This window comes from Pelobates fuscus, chromosome 2 (genome assembly GCF_036172605.1).
Source record: "Pelobates fuscus isolate aPelFus1 chromosome 2, aPelFus1.pri, whole genome shotgun sequence".
In the NCBI taxonomy this organism is placed as follows: Eukaryota; Metazoa; Chordata; class Amphibia; order Anura; family Pelobatidae; genus Pelobates; species Pelobates fuscus.
The window spans coordinates 189,345,897-189,366,190 of NC_086318.1; the positions used below are offsets into that span (position 1 = coordinate 189,345,897).

The window sequence follows — 20,294 nt, forward strand, 5'->3', positions numbered from 1 at the left end:
AACTCCATGCTATGAATGCTACAACCCTAATACACGTCCCCTCACATTAACGGAAAGGAATAGACACAGCCTTCCCAAAACAAAAATGGCCGAGACGCGCGCTGACCCACGCGTGACAACTTCCTGTTTCCGTTTCGTCTGCCCAATCAGCGCTGCGCATTGCGGATGCTACGGATTTCAAACTGTGTGTAAGAGGAGCGGCTGGTTCTATCGGTGTCTGTCTGTTATTACTGGCCGAACGGAGAGCGCCGAGCCCCCACCCCCCGCCCCCCGACACTGAGGAGGAGGAATGGCCGCGGAGATACCGGCAGAGAGGTGTGTTTTAGATATGGCCGGGTTATCCGAGCTCAGTGTGTTTACCATCGCTTCCCCGTCCCATGGCTGGCTTTATCTGACTCCCAGGCTCAGCACGGGGTGTCCAGAAAGAGCTGCTGTACTATGCTGGGCGCTGTGTACACGGGGGTGTGGCTGTAAACACAATGGCACATACTGACCATGGTGGTGATTAAATATACATTGGTGGCTTTTTAGTCAGAGGTATTATTATTCAGTAATTGTATAGCACCAACATATACTCTAGTGCTGTACAGATGAGATAATACAGACAAATAATGAACTCGTACAATGGGATAATATGTAAGTATATAGTAATCTTGCTTGAGTAGGACTGTCCTTATTTCCTTTTGTATGTCAATTATTGTTAAATGACCACTATAGTGCCAGGAAAACAAATTTGTTTTCCTGGCACTATATATAGTCCTTAGGTCCCCACCTCCCACTGGGCTGAGGGGGATAAAACTCCTTCAGCCAGTTACCTTTATCCAGTGCCGGGTTCCTTCTGCGCTGGTGACCTCTCCTCCTCCACCTCCGACGTCAGCTCCTGAATGCTTTCCTATAGACGTTCTGCGTGCTCAATGCGATTTTCGCATTGAGCATCGCAGAAGCGCCTCTTGTGGCTGTCAGGAAGACGGCCACTAAAGGCTGGATTTATCTGAAACTGCTATGTTTGCAGCTGCAGGGTTAAAACCTGGGGGACCTGGCACCCAGACCACTTCATTGAGCGGAAGTGGTCTGGGTGACTATAGTGGTCCTTAAACCTTTCACTTTGTATACCTGTAAAGGTTAAAGGGACACTATAGTCACCAGAACTACAGTTTAATGTAGTTATGGTGTCTGTAGCCGGTCCCTGCAGGCTTTTTAATGTAAACACTGCCTTTTCATGGTGTTTACCATACTGCCTAGGAACACCTCTAGCAGCAGTGACTCAGATGGTGACTAGTGATGCTTCCTGGGTCAGTGCTAAACAATGTGCAGCATTTATCTTAAAGGGACACCATAGGCACCCCAGACACTTCAGTTCCTTGAAGTGGTCTGGGTACAGTGTCCCTATTGTGTGCGTATGTGTGTGTGTGTGTGTGTATATATAAAAAAATTTCGGTGCATCCCTAATTATATAATAGATATATGCACCGAAATTTCGTCTGCTGATCTTTTCGGCTGAAAATAGGTAAAATTTACACCGGAATAATCTTCTGCTTCCTGTCAGCCCGGTCCGAATCTTGCACGGGTTCAGCCGGCGTCAACGCGTGCGTGACATAATCACGCGGTGTCATTACCACATCACGTGAGCGGCTGTTCGGCCTCATTGGGAGATCGTTGCTATGGAGACAACCTCCCATAGCAACATATATACAATTAATAACAACTTACACTTTCGCTGGAAACAAGCAATAAAGATGCATAAATCACCATTCAATAACCGTAAATGCTCAGTCACATGAACAGAGCATAAAGTAACCAAAGTTCAATATAGGGTTAATATCCAAAAAACAGAAATAATTATGCCACTATTAAATAAGAATTGCATTATCATAGAAGTTAGTAGAAAAGAGACCCCAGCTTGAGGCATTCCTATATAGAAAATCAATATAGAATATAGAAAGAAGCCAATTAAGCCTGGTGTTATTTGTACCTATTGGGTGACTACATCGGTGTTAGCCTTGAGTAGCTATATTTCTTATACTAAATGCTCATCAGGATAATACCTCTTTAAATAACTGTCTTTTGCAATTATACTTCTACCTATTTTAGGATACATTCTGTCCCCTGGAACCTAGTTTAGAAATGTGTGTAACTACTTACTATGATCTGAAGGCAGTGTTTATTTGGTTGCAGCCTTAGGGTAAGTTTAATTTTGTTCACTGCAGATATACTAAGAAACTATAGTTTCATCAGTTACTGAGCATTTACTGTTACACTTTCCCCAGTGTGTATGTATATGTAACTTCGGAAAACCACAATCGACTTGTGCACCACTAGCATAACTCAGCTTTTTGTCCCCGACCACAAGTGTTTGTGTGTGGACATTACTGGCTAGGCATCCCCCCCTTTCAAACCTGCAAACAACGACTTGAAAATTTACCTGTAATCCAGTGCTGGGCAAAACTCCCATCATTGCTGTCTTCTGACATTCCCATGGGCTTCATAGAGAAGTCTTTGATTGGACTGTTTTGCCAGCTCATAGCACATGCATGCATTCTGTTACAGCGTGGGTAAGGAGTGTGACAGGAGGGAGGGGATTTAATAATAATAATAATAAAAAAAAAAATAAGACAATGAGACATGGTGTGAGGGAGGCAGAGAGAGTGAACAAAGGGAGGTAGGGAAGAGCAAACTCGCGTGTGTCAGGGGTATAACTGGCACCTGCCACAAAAGTGCTTATTTCTCTGTTTGAAGCAGAAATGCTGCACATACGGATAACTACCATTATGACCATTTTAAATCACTAAAGAGGTTATGGTGTTTGGAGTAACCCTTTAATGTGATTTGTGTAGTAGATGCATAGTCCACTACACAATGCAAAAAGAGTGCTTACCCAAATGAGTTGATGTGATTGATTACAACATGTTTTGGATCAGTTTGGCTGCATTATACTATGATAAATGAACAATCTGTCAGCTCATATGAGTGTTGTAAATTAAAGGGACACTATAGTTACCAGAACAACTACAGCTTATTGTAGTTGTTCTGGTGAGTGTAGGAATTCCCAGCAGGTGTTTTGCAGTAAAAGGTTTTGTTTTGGGGTTTTTTTTAAACTCCTAAGTCCATATCCACTTTATCTATTTCTGGTCCAGTAGCATGGCAAAATTTCTGAGTCAAAATTAGACTGCACTCCACAGACCAAATATATACGGTAACAGAGCAAAAAAAAAAAAAAAAATAGATGAAAAAATATCTATATCTTTGTGCATTTCCAGCCAGGTTTTGGGTCGCGTTAATTGTAAAAGCCGCTTTTCTTTAGCTCCCTACCCTTCCTCAGACGTGCTGGCCTAGAACCTGAGATGGGCAGAAACGGTGGATATAATATGTGGTAAAACATAACAAAAATGTGGGTATTAATTTTGAGAGCCAAATTAAAGGGACGCTGATACCAAAAGATAAACTTAGATTCTAATGATAAAGTTGTAAAGTGTACATCATTTTGGAAATGTCAAATAATATGTATTTTTTTCCTTTTCATTTAGATATTTAATTAAAATGGACGATGAAGATATAAGTGAAAGAAAACTAAAGATTGCTTCCATTTTAGACAGAGTTAAAAGTTTTAAAACTAAGTATGGAACAGAAGATAACTTGACTGATGAACTAACATTTTCAAAGTCGTCTGCTGATACAACAGGTAGATATCATGTCTTCTTTTGTTTTATTGCCTTGATATATTTTTATTATACTATCAATATTTAATACAATATTTACTACTATATGTACACGTGTCCTCCTTGCACACCTCGAACTATATATTTAGCATGTTTAAAGGAACATTGTAGCATTAGAATTACAAAACTGTCTTTTTTTTTTTTTTATAATTCTTTATTTTGCAATGACAGACAGAAATGAATAGTGCAGTTACGTGGCTTGCGCAGAAGCCCAAGTAAAGTATTAGAGAATTGCATAACAAGCCGTTTACATCCATTGTATAGGCTATCGGTCTGTCATCGTTTTTCAATAAAGTGAAAAGATCAACACTTAGACACATATATAACAAAATACGTAACTTTAAATCAAATGACAAAGTTGTCGTTTAGTTGCCTTGGTTTTAGTGTGTCGAACCTATAGGCCGGGTTACCGGTAAGCTCGGCCTATAATCAAGGAAAGGGGGTAGCGGAAAACTGGGTGTAGAAAGGAGGGGGGGGGGATGGTCCTGGACGTTACCTGTGGCTAATCTGTCGTCAGTGTAGTTATCCCATGGTTCCCATATCTTCGTGAATGTTGTCATAGTGCCTCTCAATTGGGCCGTTAGTTTGTCCATGAGATGGCACTCTTTGATTTTGTTGAGCACTGTGGATAATGGGGGGGGAGTAGGCTGCAGCCAAGTTTGGGCTAGAGCCTTTCTGGCAGCTAAGGCAATCTTGTTGAGTAGTTGTTGTTCTGATCTGGGTAAGTCGTCTAGGGGTCTGGCCAGGAGGAAGGTCCAAGGGTTTAGGCCTATCGGTCTGTGTAGGATCCCTGATATAAGCTGCTGGATATTTTTCCAGAATATTTTGATTGTGGGACAGAACCACCACATGTGTGCATAAGTCCCTTTTTCTCCGCAGTTATGCCAACAGAGATCTGTGGGTGTTCTTTTCATATGATAAAGTTGGACCGGAGTACTGTACCACCTCATCATCGTCTTATATGCCTGTTCTTGCATCGTTACACAGATGGAGGTTTTGGAATTGGCTTCCCAAATATCCTGCCAGTCTATACCCTCTAGGGTTTCCCCCAAGTCTGTTTCCCATTTCTCTGTGTAATGTAAGGTCCCCCATTCCCGTGTGGTGGAACAGAGGTGGGAGTACAATTGGGTGATTAGGCCTCTCTGATATCGTTCTGTGAGGCAGATGCGCTCAAAGAAGGTTGGGTTGGCTTTGGCGGCTGCTTTCACTGTCGCTTGGGTCGCGTAATGCTTAAGTTGTAGGTATCTAAAGAAGTCGGCTGGCTTTAGGGTTGCTTTGGCTTGTAGGTCGGGGAAGGTGATTATCGTGTCTCCGTCATAAAGTTGGAAGACCCTCTGGAGTCCGGCATGCTCTAGGCCTTTAAAGTCCCGGGGTCTCATGCCTGGTGTGAATGCCTTATTACGGTATAATGGAGTGAGGGGGGAGGATGTGGTGGTGAGTCCGTGTTTGATGGCGTAGGTGTCCCATAACTGGATTGAGTTAGTAATAGCTGGGCACGCCGTTCTCGGGAGTGCTCTGTGCTCCCTCGGTGTCCAGATATAGAATTGTGGGAGATCCGATTTCATTAGTGCTGATTCTAGATCTACCCAACGTCTAGTCTCTGGGGGGGTGTGCCATAGGGCTATTTGTGCCATTTGTGCGGCTATGTAATAAAAGTGCAGGTGGGGCAACCCCAGACCTCCTTGCATTCTGGGGCGATACAGTATGTTACGGGCTACCCTGTGTCTCTTGTTTTGCCATATGAATCTATCTATTGCTCGTTGTAAGGGGATGAGGTTATGTTTCGCGATGGGGATGGGTAGAGCTTGAAAAAGGAATAAAATTCGGGGTAGAACATTCATCTTAATTGAATGTATTCTCCCTATCCAGGATATGGGTTTGTCCGCCCAGGTCTCCATGTCCGAGATGAGTTTTTCTATCATGGGAGTATAATTCAGGCTATGGAGTGCGGTGGTGTCTGCTGGTAATTTTATGCCCAGATAGGTAAGGTATGTTGGCGTAACACGTATGTCTGAGGTACAAGAACCGGCCCGTGGCAGCTGCATAAAACATTACATGATAAAACATTACACATCTTATTATGACAGAGCAGGAACATGTCTACTGCACACTCTCTTCCCCGTACGTTACACTGCTTTCCTTGAGTAGACTTTGTGTCCCGAGAGTCGTGTGCTCTGCAACCTGCCCTAGCCCCCTACGTCCCCCCCGCCCGCCCACCACCCACCATCCCGCCCCACCACCCCCCCAAGTGGCCCCCGCCACCGGTCCCCACCCAAGTATAGTATGTCTGTGGGGTGGTGTCTAGTATGATGTGTTATGCTTACAGTGGTGTGTGTATCCTGGCTAGCTAACTCAATACCTCCCACTGGTGTTATTGGTATACATTACACTTCCATGCGATGTCGGAATTTCGACAGCCGGTACCAGAGTCTCTTTTCGGTGTCAATATAGCGGCAATAGTCCGTAGATAGTCTCACAGTACACAGTACAATATAATTGGAGCTGTCGCCGCGACAGGTGTCGTGTGGGTAGACAGGGTCTAGGAAGCTGGAGTGTGTGTGTCAGCGGCCGCCAAGGAAAAGAGAAGTCCGTGTGCTGCAGCGTGAGGTTGAGGCGGTGGGGTCCATCGCAAAAACGGGGTCTTGGGTAGCGTGGGTTCTTTCCAATCAGCGGGTAGGGCGACTCTCTCGATGTATAGTGGCCTGTTGATCTGCTTCTGGTGGATGGGGAAGGGTGGTAGCGACGCTATGCCGTTTGTCAAGAGGGGGTCAGGTGTGCTCGTTCCTGGGAGGTTGGGTAAGTCTGATAGGTGTCGGTCTGCCGCCTGTTTATTCTCCGGCGGTGTACCAGTCGCGTGGTAAGGGTTGCAAGGCTGGGAGGGTGGTGTCTGGCACCGAGAAGCCCTCTGGCAATGTGATACCCAATTCTCGGAGGAAGGGCGTAGGGTCAGTGCCTGGCATGAGGATGTGAGGTCTGCCTTGCTTAAAGACCATTAATTTAAACGGATGTCCCCAGGCATACCTGATCGTGTTGGCCCTGAGCAGTTCCGTAATCGGTCTCCACTCTCTTCTGCGTTGGAGGGTGATGGGGGCCAAGTCCTGAAAAAGGGAGATTTCTTTGCCCTGGTGTTTTATGGGGTTGTCCCTGGCCTTCCTCAGCACTGCTTCCTTTGTCTGGAAGTGGAGGAACCGGACTATTATGTCTCTGGGCCTTGTGTTGTCGTCTCTTCGGGCCCGCAAGGCCCTGTGGGCTCTGTCTATGTGCCAGTGCTCATCTGGTATCTCTGGCAAGAGGGGGCGCAGGATCGTGAGAAGCAAGGCCGAAATTGGGCCTTCATCTTGTTGCTCCGGCAGGCCGCGCACGCGGATGTTGTTGCGGCGCGACCTGTTCGCTAGGTCCTCTAGAGCTGCCTTAGATGCTTCCAGCCGGGCTGTGAGCGTGTTGACATGGGCGGACATCGTGTTGTGAGCCACCGTGGTTGTTTCCACGCGGTGCTCAAGGTCTGCTGTTCGCTCACCCAGCTTGTGGATTTCAGACATCACCTCCTTCGATGACCTATCTATCTCTCGGGCTAGGTAGCTCTTAACCGCCGCCAGTTCGGTCAGTATGTGGGCCATATCCGAAGATGCCAGGCTGTGAGGCTGAGGTGTGCTCAGGGTCGTCGGTGAGGCCTGGGCTCGCGGGCTGGATCCGCCGCCATTTTGGGAGTCTTGGCGCGGCGTGCGGGAGGCCGCAAACAGATTGGGTACCGTGGCGGTATTGTCCATGTTTTTTTTGCCCGATTTTCTCGGCTGGCGCCTATCCATGGCGGGTCAGGAGAAGGGAGGTAAGGTTTTTTTTTGTTTTGTTCGGTTTATCGCCGTTGTGAGCTGTTGGTACAGGGGGCTTAGCGCGGAGCTCTAGGCTTGCACGTCCAGCTTGGTTCCCGGTCAAGCCACGCCCCCCAAAACTGTCTTCTTAATGCCATAGTGTGCCCCTGTCCCTAAAGGGGAAAGGGTTTAAAATACTTTTTTTTTTTGCTTCCCCACTTATTTTAAGTCGGCACTTGTTCTGTCTTTTTTCCCGCAACGTCACGCACGTGGAGGACCTATTAGACATGTGCGGTAAGTGCCGTGCGCGCATTAGATCGTCACCTTAGGAAACCATCGAATCAATGCTTTATTTTGGGGATTGTGAAAACGCTGGATATTCTCATTCAGAGTGTTAGGACTACCAACTTTGTTTCACAGAATTAAACTCCGTGAGATTCCAGAAAGTGCCTCTAGAGATTGTCTTAACCCTGTTTTTCTGGAACTGCACTGTTTTTGCTTGAATGGCTAAGGGGACAGGGACACTTTACCCAGACCACTTCAATAAGAAGTGGTCTGGGTGCCTATAGTTTTTTTGACTGAAGCCTTTGTAAGCCTTCCCATTTTTCTCCGTAAGTGTCTTTCATTCTCTTCTCGGAGAGGTTTCTCATTGGGAAATATTCAGTCTTGCAAAAATGTTGGATTGCGCATGTTTACCTGATTAGGCACCACGCGTGTGCACGCAGTTACAGGGGTTCTACTAGAAAAAATTATAATTGACCAGAGTTCTTTGCAGGCAGTTTTGGAAGGCATGCATGCTCTGAGAAAGTGACTGCTAATTCTGATCGCTCAGTGGAGCTCAGGCATACCATTTAACAATCTAAAGTGCTCTATGGGTGTGGAGTGCTCCTTTAATTTTTCAGGGGTAGTAGTAATTTCTTGTATCAGTGGATCTCTGAAACACTGAAGAGATTTATTCACTAAACAGTGAATTGCGGCAAATATTGGTTATTTTGGATGGAATTTGTAGTATGGTTTTCAAACTGACTGTTTTTTTTTTGTTTTGTTTTTTAATAGACTAGTCTGGTGCAAATTTTGCAATTTTTTTCTTGATTCGTCGCCTCACATCAAAGCCTAGATTGATAACAAATAATGGGGACATACTTTACAGGGGAACTGTCACTAGCTAGGATTTTTTTGTACTATGTTTACTTATCCCTATACTTAACAAACCTGTATTTGCAAGGTGTGAATAATTTAATATAAATATTATCAAATTTTTTATTTAATCAAGGGCTCGACAAATGCTAGGTCACCATGGCGCCTGGGATTTGTGAGCCTGTTGCCTCTGAGGTGGGCGGCTGGGTACAGGCATTGTTGGCAGACACGTTGCGGGAGAGCTGTGATCTCCCTGCTTTGCTCCATCGCGTGTCTCTTAGTGAGGCTGGGACCGGGATACAGTTGGATTACGGTGCTGGCCTCACTAAGAGATGTGCAAGGGAGCAGAACTGGGAGGTCACAGCTCCCTCTTCTAATACACTCTCAGCCGCCCTCTTCCACTCTCCCCCACCTGGTCGCCTACTAGATCCCTGGGTGAACCGATTCACTCAATTTCTTCCAACGGTAGGGAGGCTGGGTGGAATAAAATTTTATGAAAACATACAATAATGTGTGAATCTGTGTCAGGGAATGGTGTTTTTTTTACTAGGGATGCACCGAAATGAAAATTCTGGGCTGAAAATGAAAATTCAGGATGCCCTTGGCTGATAACCATAACCGAAAATGACTATTTTCCCCCAAATGACTTTAAAATAGTTTTTTCTATAATTTTATTAATATGAGACTTTTTAATGAATTTCAATCTAATATGAAAAACTACGCGCCAATAAAACATCCACACTTTTATTGAAAGTAACACACCAAAATTGGACAGAAAATAACTTAAAAAAAAAAACAATAGAAATAAAAATCTGCTAAATCTGTTTGTTATATAGGACTGAAGAAAAATATATTGATATTAATTTTTTTTGTTGAATTCTTTATTTTTGGTGTGCAGGTGATTACATATGAATTACATACGCCACAACAGCGTGCATTTATATTGAAACGTATATGGGTAAAACAGTGGCATAGAGAAATTGCACAGAATTTTTAATTTTTTTTGACGAACATAGTGATACGTTAGGCATTAATGAATGAACTACGATAAACATATTGCTAAATAACTCGTCTGCTTCAGCGTACCTTAGAGGTACCGACAGGTAATTCCGTTACTTGGTCGAAAGGTATCTTCGCTGATATGTCTTGACAACTATATTTTGGTAACTTAGGGTGTCCCCAGCGTAGACTAACTTATCGTGTACTTAAACCGTTATTTTTCAAGAGAGGCTTGGATAAAAATAATAAACAGACATGCTAAACTTTTTAAAACATTTTAACCTCGTTATATCGCTTGTTTTAGTATGGGTGTAAAGTAAGCTAGCGTGTCAAAATACATTCTAGTATAACTCCTGCCCTATTCTAGGCGTTAAACCCGGTATAATACAGAGCTTGGGTTATATTTGTTAGAGTGTAGTTACAGTTAATTCTCCGTTTACGTTGAGGCCGTTCTTAGTGAAAGGCATGCTTTAAAGAAAGGAAAGAAAAAGGGAAGGTCGGTCTCGGGTATCATAAATGCTGCAGCTTTTTTGACTCTATATGGTGCAGGCTATACTGAGAGGCTAAACATTCAAACATTGAGAATATAAAAAGCAAGGGTAGATTTAGAGAGGGTTATGTGTCCGCAAATCAGTCTCAGTCAGCCCATGCCCGTTCGGGGTAGGCAGACCTCAAGGGCATGCAGGCAGAGTGGGTCAAGGCATCGCCGTGGGATCAGTCTGTGTGGACAGGCGGGTTCACCAGCGCTTATGTGTTCAGTTTCGGTTCCATCGGTGGACGGTGGGGTGACCCTCTGCACGTTGGTCCGTCCGACAGTTGTGGCTGTATGGGGCCGCTGCGGGCCGCATTTAGTTCTGGATCTTGGGTTCGGTGAGGTGAGTATATGTGGGACTTGTATGGTATTCCTGTCCTTGCTTGTATGGGAACGGGTGCTTGTGCCTGCCCGTCTAGTAGTCGTGTCCCGCCTTTCTGGTGAATTGTAATGACACCGCTGGATGGTTGCTCTTGGGGCCCTCGGCAGTGCGTCATAATGGCGGCACCTGGTTGCTGGGCGCATCCAGAGGGCCACTGCTTGCAATGCTTGGTAGTATGTCGCTCCACGGTTGTGGAGTACTGCACAGAAGCTTTTATATAGCCGGTCTAACGCCTCCATGGGCTGTGTCGATCGTTTGGTGTATGTGTCTCTTGCTTGGGGCCTGTGTTGGGCCGCCATCTTAGTAGTGCCTCGTTTACTTTGTGTCTCTATAGGCCGCGTGGCCCGGGGGTCCACCTGCGGTTTTACACTGATTGAGTCGCTTACCAGTGTGTCGTGGACTTGTTTGGTGGGTGGTTGCTTGCTTTTCGTGCTGGATGCGCTTATGTCCGCCATCTTGGGCGCCCCTGCTCCCACCTTACTCGATGGAGTTGTAGGTATAGTCATATGGTGTCGAGCATGGGGCTCCCCGCCGGGCGGGGACCGAGATCTCCCCCACCGGTCCATAGGGGGGGGGGTGAGAACTCGTAGTCGCTTGGAGTATTTGAGCTCTGTAGCTCGGCAGGTGGGCATTTACAGCGCCCGTGTTGCAGGAGCTCCTGCAGTACACGTCTTGCCAGTTCGCTGGTTAGGCTCCGCCCCCGTTGATATTAATTTAATATCAATATACATTCTTCATTTAGTATGTAACAGAACCAGATTAATATATATATAAATATATATATATTATTTATTATTTTATTTTTTACCAATTATTCAGAATAAAGTATAGTCCTAGAAAACGATTATATGCAAAACAGTAAGGGCCAGAATAAATTACATTTGATTAGTAAGCTTTACCAATACTGTCTGATTACATTTCCAACTCCATTAAAGTCAATATGAAGTTATAAATATAATTAGAGCATTGTTAAAGCTTACTAATCAAATCTAATCTAGCCCTAAAATTCTATTTATGCTTACATGATTTATGAAAACAAGCAAAACCGATAAAGCAAAGGACTTCTATTCTGTTTATGTAAACATTTTCAATTTAATTGAAGATTATTATATCTAGTACAGTAATCTGTAGATATGAAAACCTGGACAGTATACAACTATAAATGTGTGCAGATACCATAACATTAAAACTTATGCAGAAATATAATCCGTACAGTGTGTGCAGATACCATAACCTAGTCCCTACTGCCCACTAGTGGGCGTTTTGGGATTTCAGGTGGGCGGTGGTGGGTTCTGTAGAAAACAACCGGTGGGCCTAGTTGGCCGTGGACCAAAGCCAGCAGGGGGATCATTTCATCTCCCCTGCCGGCCCATGCAGAGCCAGCCTTTCTGTAAGCCCTCTCAGGCTGGCGATGAGATCAAAAATGTTCCACGCTGGCACTTAGTTCCAACAGAGGGAGGGAAGGGCCTGGGAGCCTCTGTGTTCCTCCCGCGAGCAGCCTGGTCAGATCGTTGCAGTGCATTACCATAGCAGCGCTCCGATACAGTGCTGTGCTCGCAGGAGGACAGGAGAGTTCGTCTGCAGCCAGAGGAGCTGCAGGCTAAAGTGAACATGCCACCACTGGACCACCAGGGCTTGCAGCATTATGTACCCCCTACCTGGTAAAAGGTAAGAAGAAGGGAGGGGGAGACATTAAGATAGATTTTCACATCTCACCCACCTACACACAGCATAGACCCTATACACACTTCACACACACAGACTGCCCCGTCACACACTGCACTCCTCTCACACTGCACCCCTCACACACACTCACACTGCAACCCTAACACACACACACACACACACACACACTCTGCACCCTTCACACACACCACCCCCACAAACACACATAGGAAAAAAGTAGAATAGAAAAAAAGATACATTTAAGTACATATTTCTCCTTTCTAAAAAAAAAAAAATCATACTTGCGCTATAAAATTAGTTACTGTGGCACTGGTGGGCGGTATGGAAATTTTACCATCAACAAAGATACAAAAGTGGGCGATAGGTATTAAAAGGTTGACTACCCCAGACCTAGACAGAAAGCAGCTAATATCTGTACAGTGTGCAGATCGTCTCTATTACCCAGTTTAGGGAGGGAGACCTGTGGACGTAGGAATGTGACGTGCTGACATTCATGCTGGGAGGTGGGGTAGGGAAAGAACGCCAACAGAGATAACGGGCAAAAAAATCTACAAGGAATTTCCCAGCAAGATAAAACGCCATGCAAAGTGCTCTGACTGAATGGATTCTGTGGAGAGAGGGGAGACTGTGAGAGACCAGTAGAAAGAGAATTTATTGCAGTGGCTGAAAAAACATTGGTCAGTATGGAGAACGGAGGGAAGCGATATCCCTGGAGGGAGGGGCAAAGGAGGACACAACAGAGAGCAATAAATCAAAGAGATTCCTGAAACCAGAGGTCATATAAAACAAGCCCAACAGACAGCTGGGATTTAAAGCTCCTGACGTCCGATTCGAATGTGCGCGCATTCAAACCGCCTATAGGAAAGCATTACTCAAGGCTTTCCTATGGACATCAGCGTCATCTCAGTGTGATTTCCACACTGAGAATCGCGGAAGCGGCCTCTAGTGGCTGTCGGGTAGACAGCCACTAGAGGCTGGATTAACCCTCAATGAAAACATAGCAGTTTCTCTGAAACTGCTATGTTTTCAGCTGCAGGGTTAAAACCAGGGGGACCTGCCACCCAGACCACTTAATTGAGCTGAAGTGGTCTGGGTACTTATAGTGGTCCTTTAAGAAAGCCATGCTGTGATACACTGGCTACAAAAAATAAAAAGGATAATAAAAAGGGGGAAAAAAAAAGACACAGCAAGAAAGAAGGGTGTCAGGCTTTTTTTTTTTCACCAGCACAAAGCAATAAGGGTAATCAAAAAGAGTCTCAGGGAGACACAAGTTTAATAAATATGGAACAAACCATGTCAAATTCACAAACACCCTTTAGCAGTAGTGAGGTAACCAATGTCACCCAATAATTTATCCAAGAATGTTGTAATAAACAATTTGATAAGTTCAAATCTGAGCTCAACAAAATTATATATATTTTTTTCGCTTTCTTGTATTTAATAGCACAAGGGGATTAAGGAGATATAAAAAGTATAACCAAGAATCTAGGGGAAATGATAATAGAGAAATGTAGAATATTTTAGAAAATTGATTTAACAGGCACTTAACAAGATAAGTAACGCACAAATGAAGAAAAAAAATCTTCCTTTCAAGTTTACACTAATTAGAATGAAACGATTTAAATTACAATAAAAAAAAAAATTATATTAAACAAAAGGAACTTATAAATACACCGAAGTGCACACACCTACAGAAGGAGGAAAAGAAACAAAGGTGGTAAGGGAAACGAGTGATAGATTTAAGAGCAACACAAGTTTTGTAAAATGAAATGTAAAATAATCAGTTAAAACACTTTAGAAAAATAGACTCCACAATAAACTGAAAGTGTTTGGGATGTAGATTTACAGTGTTTTCCCCTATCCCTTTTCCACACACCTTAGGAACATTAATATGTATTTGGGTGGATTTCTTTATATATCTATATCTATATTTTCCTATACTAGTATTATAGATCTAACCTCAGTACGCTTTTCCCACAGGACATGTGGGACCTATATCATCTCAGTAATATTTTGTATTACTCGAGATACTGTATGGGGGGGGGGCTTTCTGCCATACATCACTTTTGTCTTAGGTTGAACGTTGCTTGGGATCAACCCATCTTATTTTTATGTAATCACAAATAACGTTTTTTTAATTTTCTATAAAACTTTGGAAACTCATGGAGAGAGAGAGAGAGCCTCGAACAGACAATAAAATTTAAGTTGATATCAATAAATGCCCGGGGGATCAATACACCATGTAAAAGGTCTATAATTGTGGACTTCCTGATAAAATATCAGGTACAAATTTGTGCCCTGCAAGAAACCCTTTCGGATAAGATCTAATCAAAATATAATTACCGTATATACTCGAGTATAAGCCGACCCGAATATAAGCCGAGGCCCCTAATTTTACCCAAAAAAACTGGGAAAACTTATTGACTCGAGTATAAGACTAGGGTGAGAAATGCAGCAGCTACTGGTAAATTTCTAAATAAAATTAGATCCTAAAAAAAAATATATTAATTGAATATTTATTTACAGTGTGTGTATAATGAATGCAGTGTGTGTGTATGAATGCAGCGTGAGTGTATGAGTGCAGCGTGAGTGTATGAGTGCAGCGTGAGTGTATGAGTGCAGCGTGAGTGTATGAGTGCAGCGTGAGTGTATGAGTGCAGCGTGAGTGTATGAGTGCAGCGTGAGTGTATGAGTGCAGCGTGAGTGTATGAGTGCAGCGTGAGTGTATGAGTGCAGCGTGAGTGTATGAGTGCAGCGTGAGTGTATGAGTGCAGCGTGAGTGTATGAGTGCAGCGTGAGTGTATGAGTGCAGCGTGAGTGTATGAGTGCAGCGTGAGTGTATGAGTGCAGCGTGAGTGTATGAGTGCAGCGTGAGTGTATGAGTGCAGCGTGAGTGTATGAGTGCAGCGTGAGTGTATGAGTGCAGCGTGAGTGTATGAGTGCAGCGTGAGTGTATGAGTGCAGCGTGAGTGTATGAGTGTGTGTGTGTGTTGCAGAGCCTTGGTGGGGGATGGGAATTTTTTTTTTTTTATTATTTTAATTTTTTTTTATTATTTATTATTATTTTTATTTTTTTTAATTTAATTATTATTATTTTTGTAATATTATTTATTATTTACTTTTTTTTATTTTTTATTATTACTAATTATTATTTTTTTCATCCCCCCTCCCTGCTTGATACATGGCAGGGAGGGGGGCTCCTTCCCTGGTGGTCCAGTGGGATTGGCAGTTCAGTGGGGGGAGAGGGGGGCTGGCAGAGCTGTTACTTACCTTTCCTGCAGCTCCTGTCAGCTCCCTCCTCCTCCGCGCGGTCTGTGCAGCTCCCTCTGTCAGCTCACAGTGTAAGTCTCGCGAGAGCCGCGGCTCTCGCGAGACTTACACTGGGAGCTGACCGAGGTGCTGAACGGACGGCGCGGAGGAGGAGAGAGCTGACAGGAGCTGCAGGAGAGGTAAGTAACAGCTCTGCCAGCCCCCCTCTCCCCCCAGTCTGTATTATGGCAATGTAAATTGCCATAATACAGACTGACTCGAGTATAAGCCGAGTTGGGGGTTTTTAGCACAAAAAATGTGCTAAAAAACTCGGCTTATACTCGAGTATATACGGTAACTCATCAAGATACCCCACTATTATAAGTGCGGCTCTAAAATACAAAAAAAGAGGCGTAAGATTTAAGTTTGAAAAAAAATATCTCCATAATCATCATCAAGATTTAGACCCAGATTCTAATATGTGAAATAAATAAGATATTCACGTTAGTTAACATTTATGCACCAAATAAATCTACAATAAATTTTAACAAGTGTTCAAGAAAAAAGAGCAGATTAAACAAGAGTTGGTATTAATTATGGGTAATTTAATTGCGTAGGGGACCCTCTGAAAGACAGAGCCAGAATGACAGAATAAGCAGGAAAATAACTGAAAATAAATTGCAAAACTTACTAAAGAATCATAATCTTACCTTATCCTGGGTAACCTGACCATGATGTATCTTATCAAAATAATAGAGATACAGGAAATATGGTCAGACCATAGTCCAATTTTGTTTGAATACAAAGATAATTTTGACACATTTTAAAGAGTAGCGTATAAAAGATTTTTTTTTTTTTTTTAAATAACACAAAACAAAATGTTGAAAAAATGTAGAACATAACAATCAATTTTTTTTATTTTTTAGAAAATAAAAGCAAAGGCAGCCACTGCAAATAAAAAAGGATTACCGCCTCTATTTAAACTGTATATAACATTAAGCGAATATAAGAGGCAAAATTAAAAAAAACACCTTCCACACAAATGGCAAGGAAGATTGCAGAAACAGATAAATATTCAGCTAATGAATAAAGCAACCAAACAGTTAGTAGCACTACAATCCAAGTGGTATCTAAAGGGTAACAAGCCAGAAACAATGTCTAATTTAAAAAAGGGAAACATAAAAGAGTAATATTTAAAATAAAAGCTAAACAAACCTTTCTAATGACCCCAGAAAAAAATAGGTAGCGCGTTTCAGAGATTTTAGCAGTATCTATATAACCTACCAAAAGAAATATATGGCAAGGAAAAAGATTGAGGAATTCTTTGAAAGCTTATCCATGCAAAAAATCCTACCCTACCAATTAAAGCTGATAAACAAGCCTATAACAGAAATAGAGATCAGTAAATCCATAGATAAAGACTGACCTAGGCCCAGATAGCTTCACAAATTCATTTTATAAACTAATGAAAGACCAACTAAAGGGGGAACTTACCACCATTATCAACTATATAATGAAAACGGGAAGCTGTCCTGGAGAGCTGTTGAGCGAATATTGTCCCTATCCCAAAAGCAGATAAAGATTTTCAACCGATTGGCAATTATAGACCTATATCATTAATACAGATATTAAAATATTCTCTTCTATCCTTGCAGATCGATTAAAAATAGTCATACCACAATTAATTAATAATGACCAAGTAGGATTCATACCAGGAAGGTCTTCAATCAACAATCTTAGAAAAATAAACCTATTAGAAGAAACAGAGAATAATGGAACACCTCTATTGCTACTGTTAATTGACGCAGAGAAAGCGTTTGACAGAGTTGGATGGGGTTTCATGTTTGCCACTGCTACTGCACATAATGGTGTTAGAACCCCTTGTGATTTTAATAAGACAAAAAAAATAAAAGGATTTGCAAACCCCTTAGGACAAAGTAAATTGAATATTTAAGCAGATGACATCTTACTAACTTTAGAAGAACCAAAAATCTCAATCCCAGAGCTTCTGAAGTAGATAAATAAATACGCCAAAGTGTCAGGATATAAAATGAATATAAATAAATCAATATTTATAGCTAAAAAATTGAACAAAAGGTTAATTTTCTTGTTCAAAACCTTGGGCTCTCAGAAAACAAGGACAGGCTAAAATATTTAGGTATAACATTAACCTCAGATTTAAAAGACCTAGTAGAATCCAATGTTTTTACCCTTATTAACACAAACTAATAAAAAGTTAAGGGATTGGAAAGGTATAGGGATTTTCCTGGTTGGGAAGGATCAATATCCTAAAAGCATACATCTTAGCAAAATGGCTGTACCTATGGAGAATGACCCCACAAAAATTTCCAGAAAACTGGTTATCTTTACTACACTCATCCTTTTTAAAAATTTGTATGTGGCGGCAAGAAAGCAATAGTTAAAATGAAAGTTTTGGCTAGATCAAGGCAGGATGGAAGTTTGGGGTGCCCGGAAATTTTACAATGCTATCAAGCTAGCAGACATGGTAAAAAATGGAAAAAGCTAATACCGGGGTAGGAAATTTTAATGTCATTATTTTGGGTCCTAGATGTGAACAAAAAATCCATCAAAGAGGCACGAACCAAATCTCAGCTACTCAGAGTTAACGAGTTGGTGGGACAAATTCTCAAACAACTTAGGTCTCAGAAATAGAATAATAGATGTGCTCCCTTTTTCTCAGATATGTTAGACAACATAAAAATAGACACTTGGAAGACTGGGGGGATAAGGGAATTTAAAAATATACTGGTGGAACATAAAATGAAAACCTATCAAATTATGGAGGAATTCATCAAACCCCCCCCATAGACCCTTTTTAACTTTCTGCGAATTAAGGGCTTTTTAGCAGAATATCTCCTTCAAAATGAAGGGGAGAAAATTACAACCCTAAACCATCTACTCGAACTAAAAAACTATAAAAACCTAATTTCAAAATGCGCTAAAGTTATATACAGATGGAGACACGATAAACTGATAGAACTTATTAATAAATGGGAAAAAGAACTACAAGTACATATAGGAGAAGAAGAGTGGATAAGCTCTCTAAATAAATTAAATATGTACACTGCTTAAATCTTAACGTAAACCCATTTTAAACTCTCAAACAGATGGTACCGAACACCGAAACGTTTCAAGAAAATTTTCCCAGAGTCACCAGATAGATGCTGGAAATGTAATATTAATGAAGGCAATTTAATCCACAGTTGGTGGCAGTGCACACGTATAAATACATTTTGGAAAGTTGTAATCAAGGTAATATATCAAATAACAGAAATAAAATATTAGTTTTTAAGCCAGAGGTGGTTCTGATAAACTTGCACTGGCCAAAAACGACAAATATTGATAATTTTACATATTATTACAGCAGCTAAACTACTTCTGGCATGAAACTGGAAAACAGGGATAATTCCACACACTGAAGAATGAATATCAGAAGTTATACGACAAGCAAGAATGGAAAGGAGGATCCTGGTGTACTTGGGAAATAGATATACCCAAATAAAAGACTGGGATACATGGATATGCAAAATGGGAATGATAACCTATTAAATACTATCATGATTACTTTCCTCCCCCCTGAATCACATAAAATCAAATCTTGGACAAGGTATTGCAGATATTGCAAACTCAAGAAAAAATAAGCGATACAGTTACGGGAATTAAGCAAAAAATATGGAAAGATTAAAAGTTAAACTATATGCCAAAGGCAATTGAGCAGACAAAATACTTACAAACAAAATAAGGAGGGGAAAAAAGCACAGGACAGAATATCTAAACTAATTGTCGATAATATTTTTCTGTCCCCAAAGGACATAGGACAAGCTTTTAACAATTTCTATTATAACTTATGCAACATAAAGAATAACTGCTCACAAGCAAAGATTGCTAATTACCTACAATCCATCGAATTTCCTAAAATATCACAGGAACAACTACAAGCATTAAACGCCTCTATCTACATAGAAGTAAGAAATAAGGCCATTGATAAGTTGCAATTATCTAAAACACCAGGACCAGATGGATTCAGTATAGGGATGAAATTTTCAGCTGAAAATGGGCCTATCCCGTTTCGGCTGAAAATGGGTCAAATATGCTGGGGAAAAAAAAAATTAGCCTGGAATAGCTAGGTGTTGATTATACTTCGAGATCAGCTGGTTTTAAACACTGTGAACGTTTTTCTGTCATTTCACTGCTCCACTTATTTAAACTTTGGTTTTAATATATCATTTTTTTTTTATATACTTTTTAAAAAAAAATTTTTTGTAGTGCATAGTTTAACAGACATGTTTGCATTAACAATTCAGATGATTATATATCACAATGAAAGATAGTAATAACATGAAAAGTCAAGAATACTGCACTTGGGACGGTGGGGGGAGAAAAGAACACTATGGGACAGGGGAGGGGGGAGGGAGAAAAGAACACTAGAGGGGGGGATAGAGGAACATTAAGTGGGGGGGGGCACTAAAAGAGAAGGGAAGTTTTTCATATTCGATTAAATTCATTAAAAAGTTTAATAAAATTATAGGGAAAAAACTTTTTTTAAATCATTTGGGGGAAAAAAAGTCTGTTTCGGTTTTCGGCCAATGGCATTCTGAATTTTCGGTTTCGGACCAGAATTTTCATTTCGGGGCATCCCTAATTCAATAATATTTACTATAAAAAGTTTGACTCGAATTGCTCTTCTTCTGTTAGAAGTTTTTAATGATATTGTCCAATTAGGATCTTTCCCCAGAGAGCTAATCAGAGCAAGCACTATACTA

The 20,294-nt window shown here is 41.7% G+C and overlaps 1 protein-coding gene across 1 annotated transcript in view; it reads left to right on the top strand.

The window, feature by feature from the left end:
• The first annotated feature begins 287 nt into the window (after positions 1–287).
• The window catches only part of TTK (TTK protein kinase), a 73,415-nt gene continuing 53,408 nt past the window's right edge, over positions 288–20,294 (top strand). The window contains exons 1-2 of the mRNA XM_063443020.1: positions 288–315; positions 3,525–3,679. Coding sequence (XP_063299090.1) covers positions 290–315; positions 3,525–3,679 — 181 coding nt within the window. The 5' untranslated portion in view covers positions 288–289. The remainder of the gene's footprint in view (positions 316–3,524; positions 3,680–20,294) is intronic.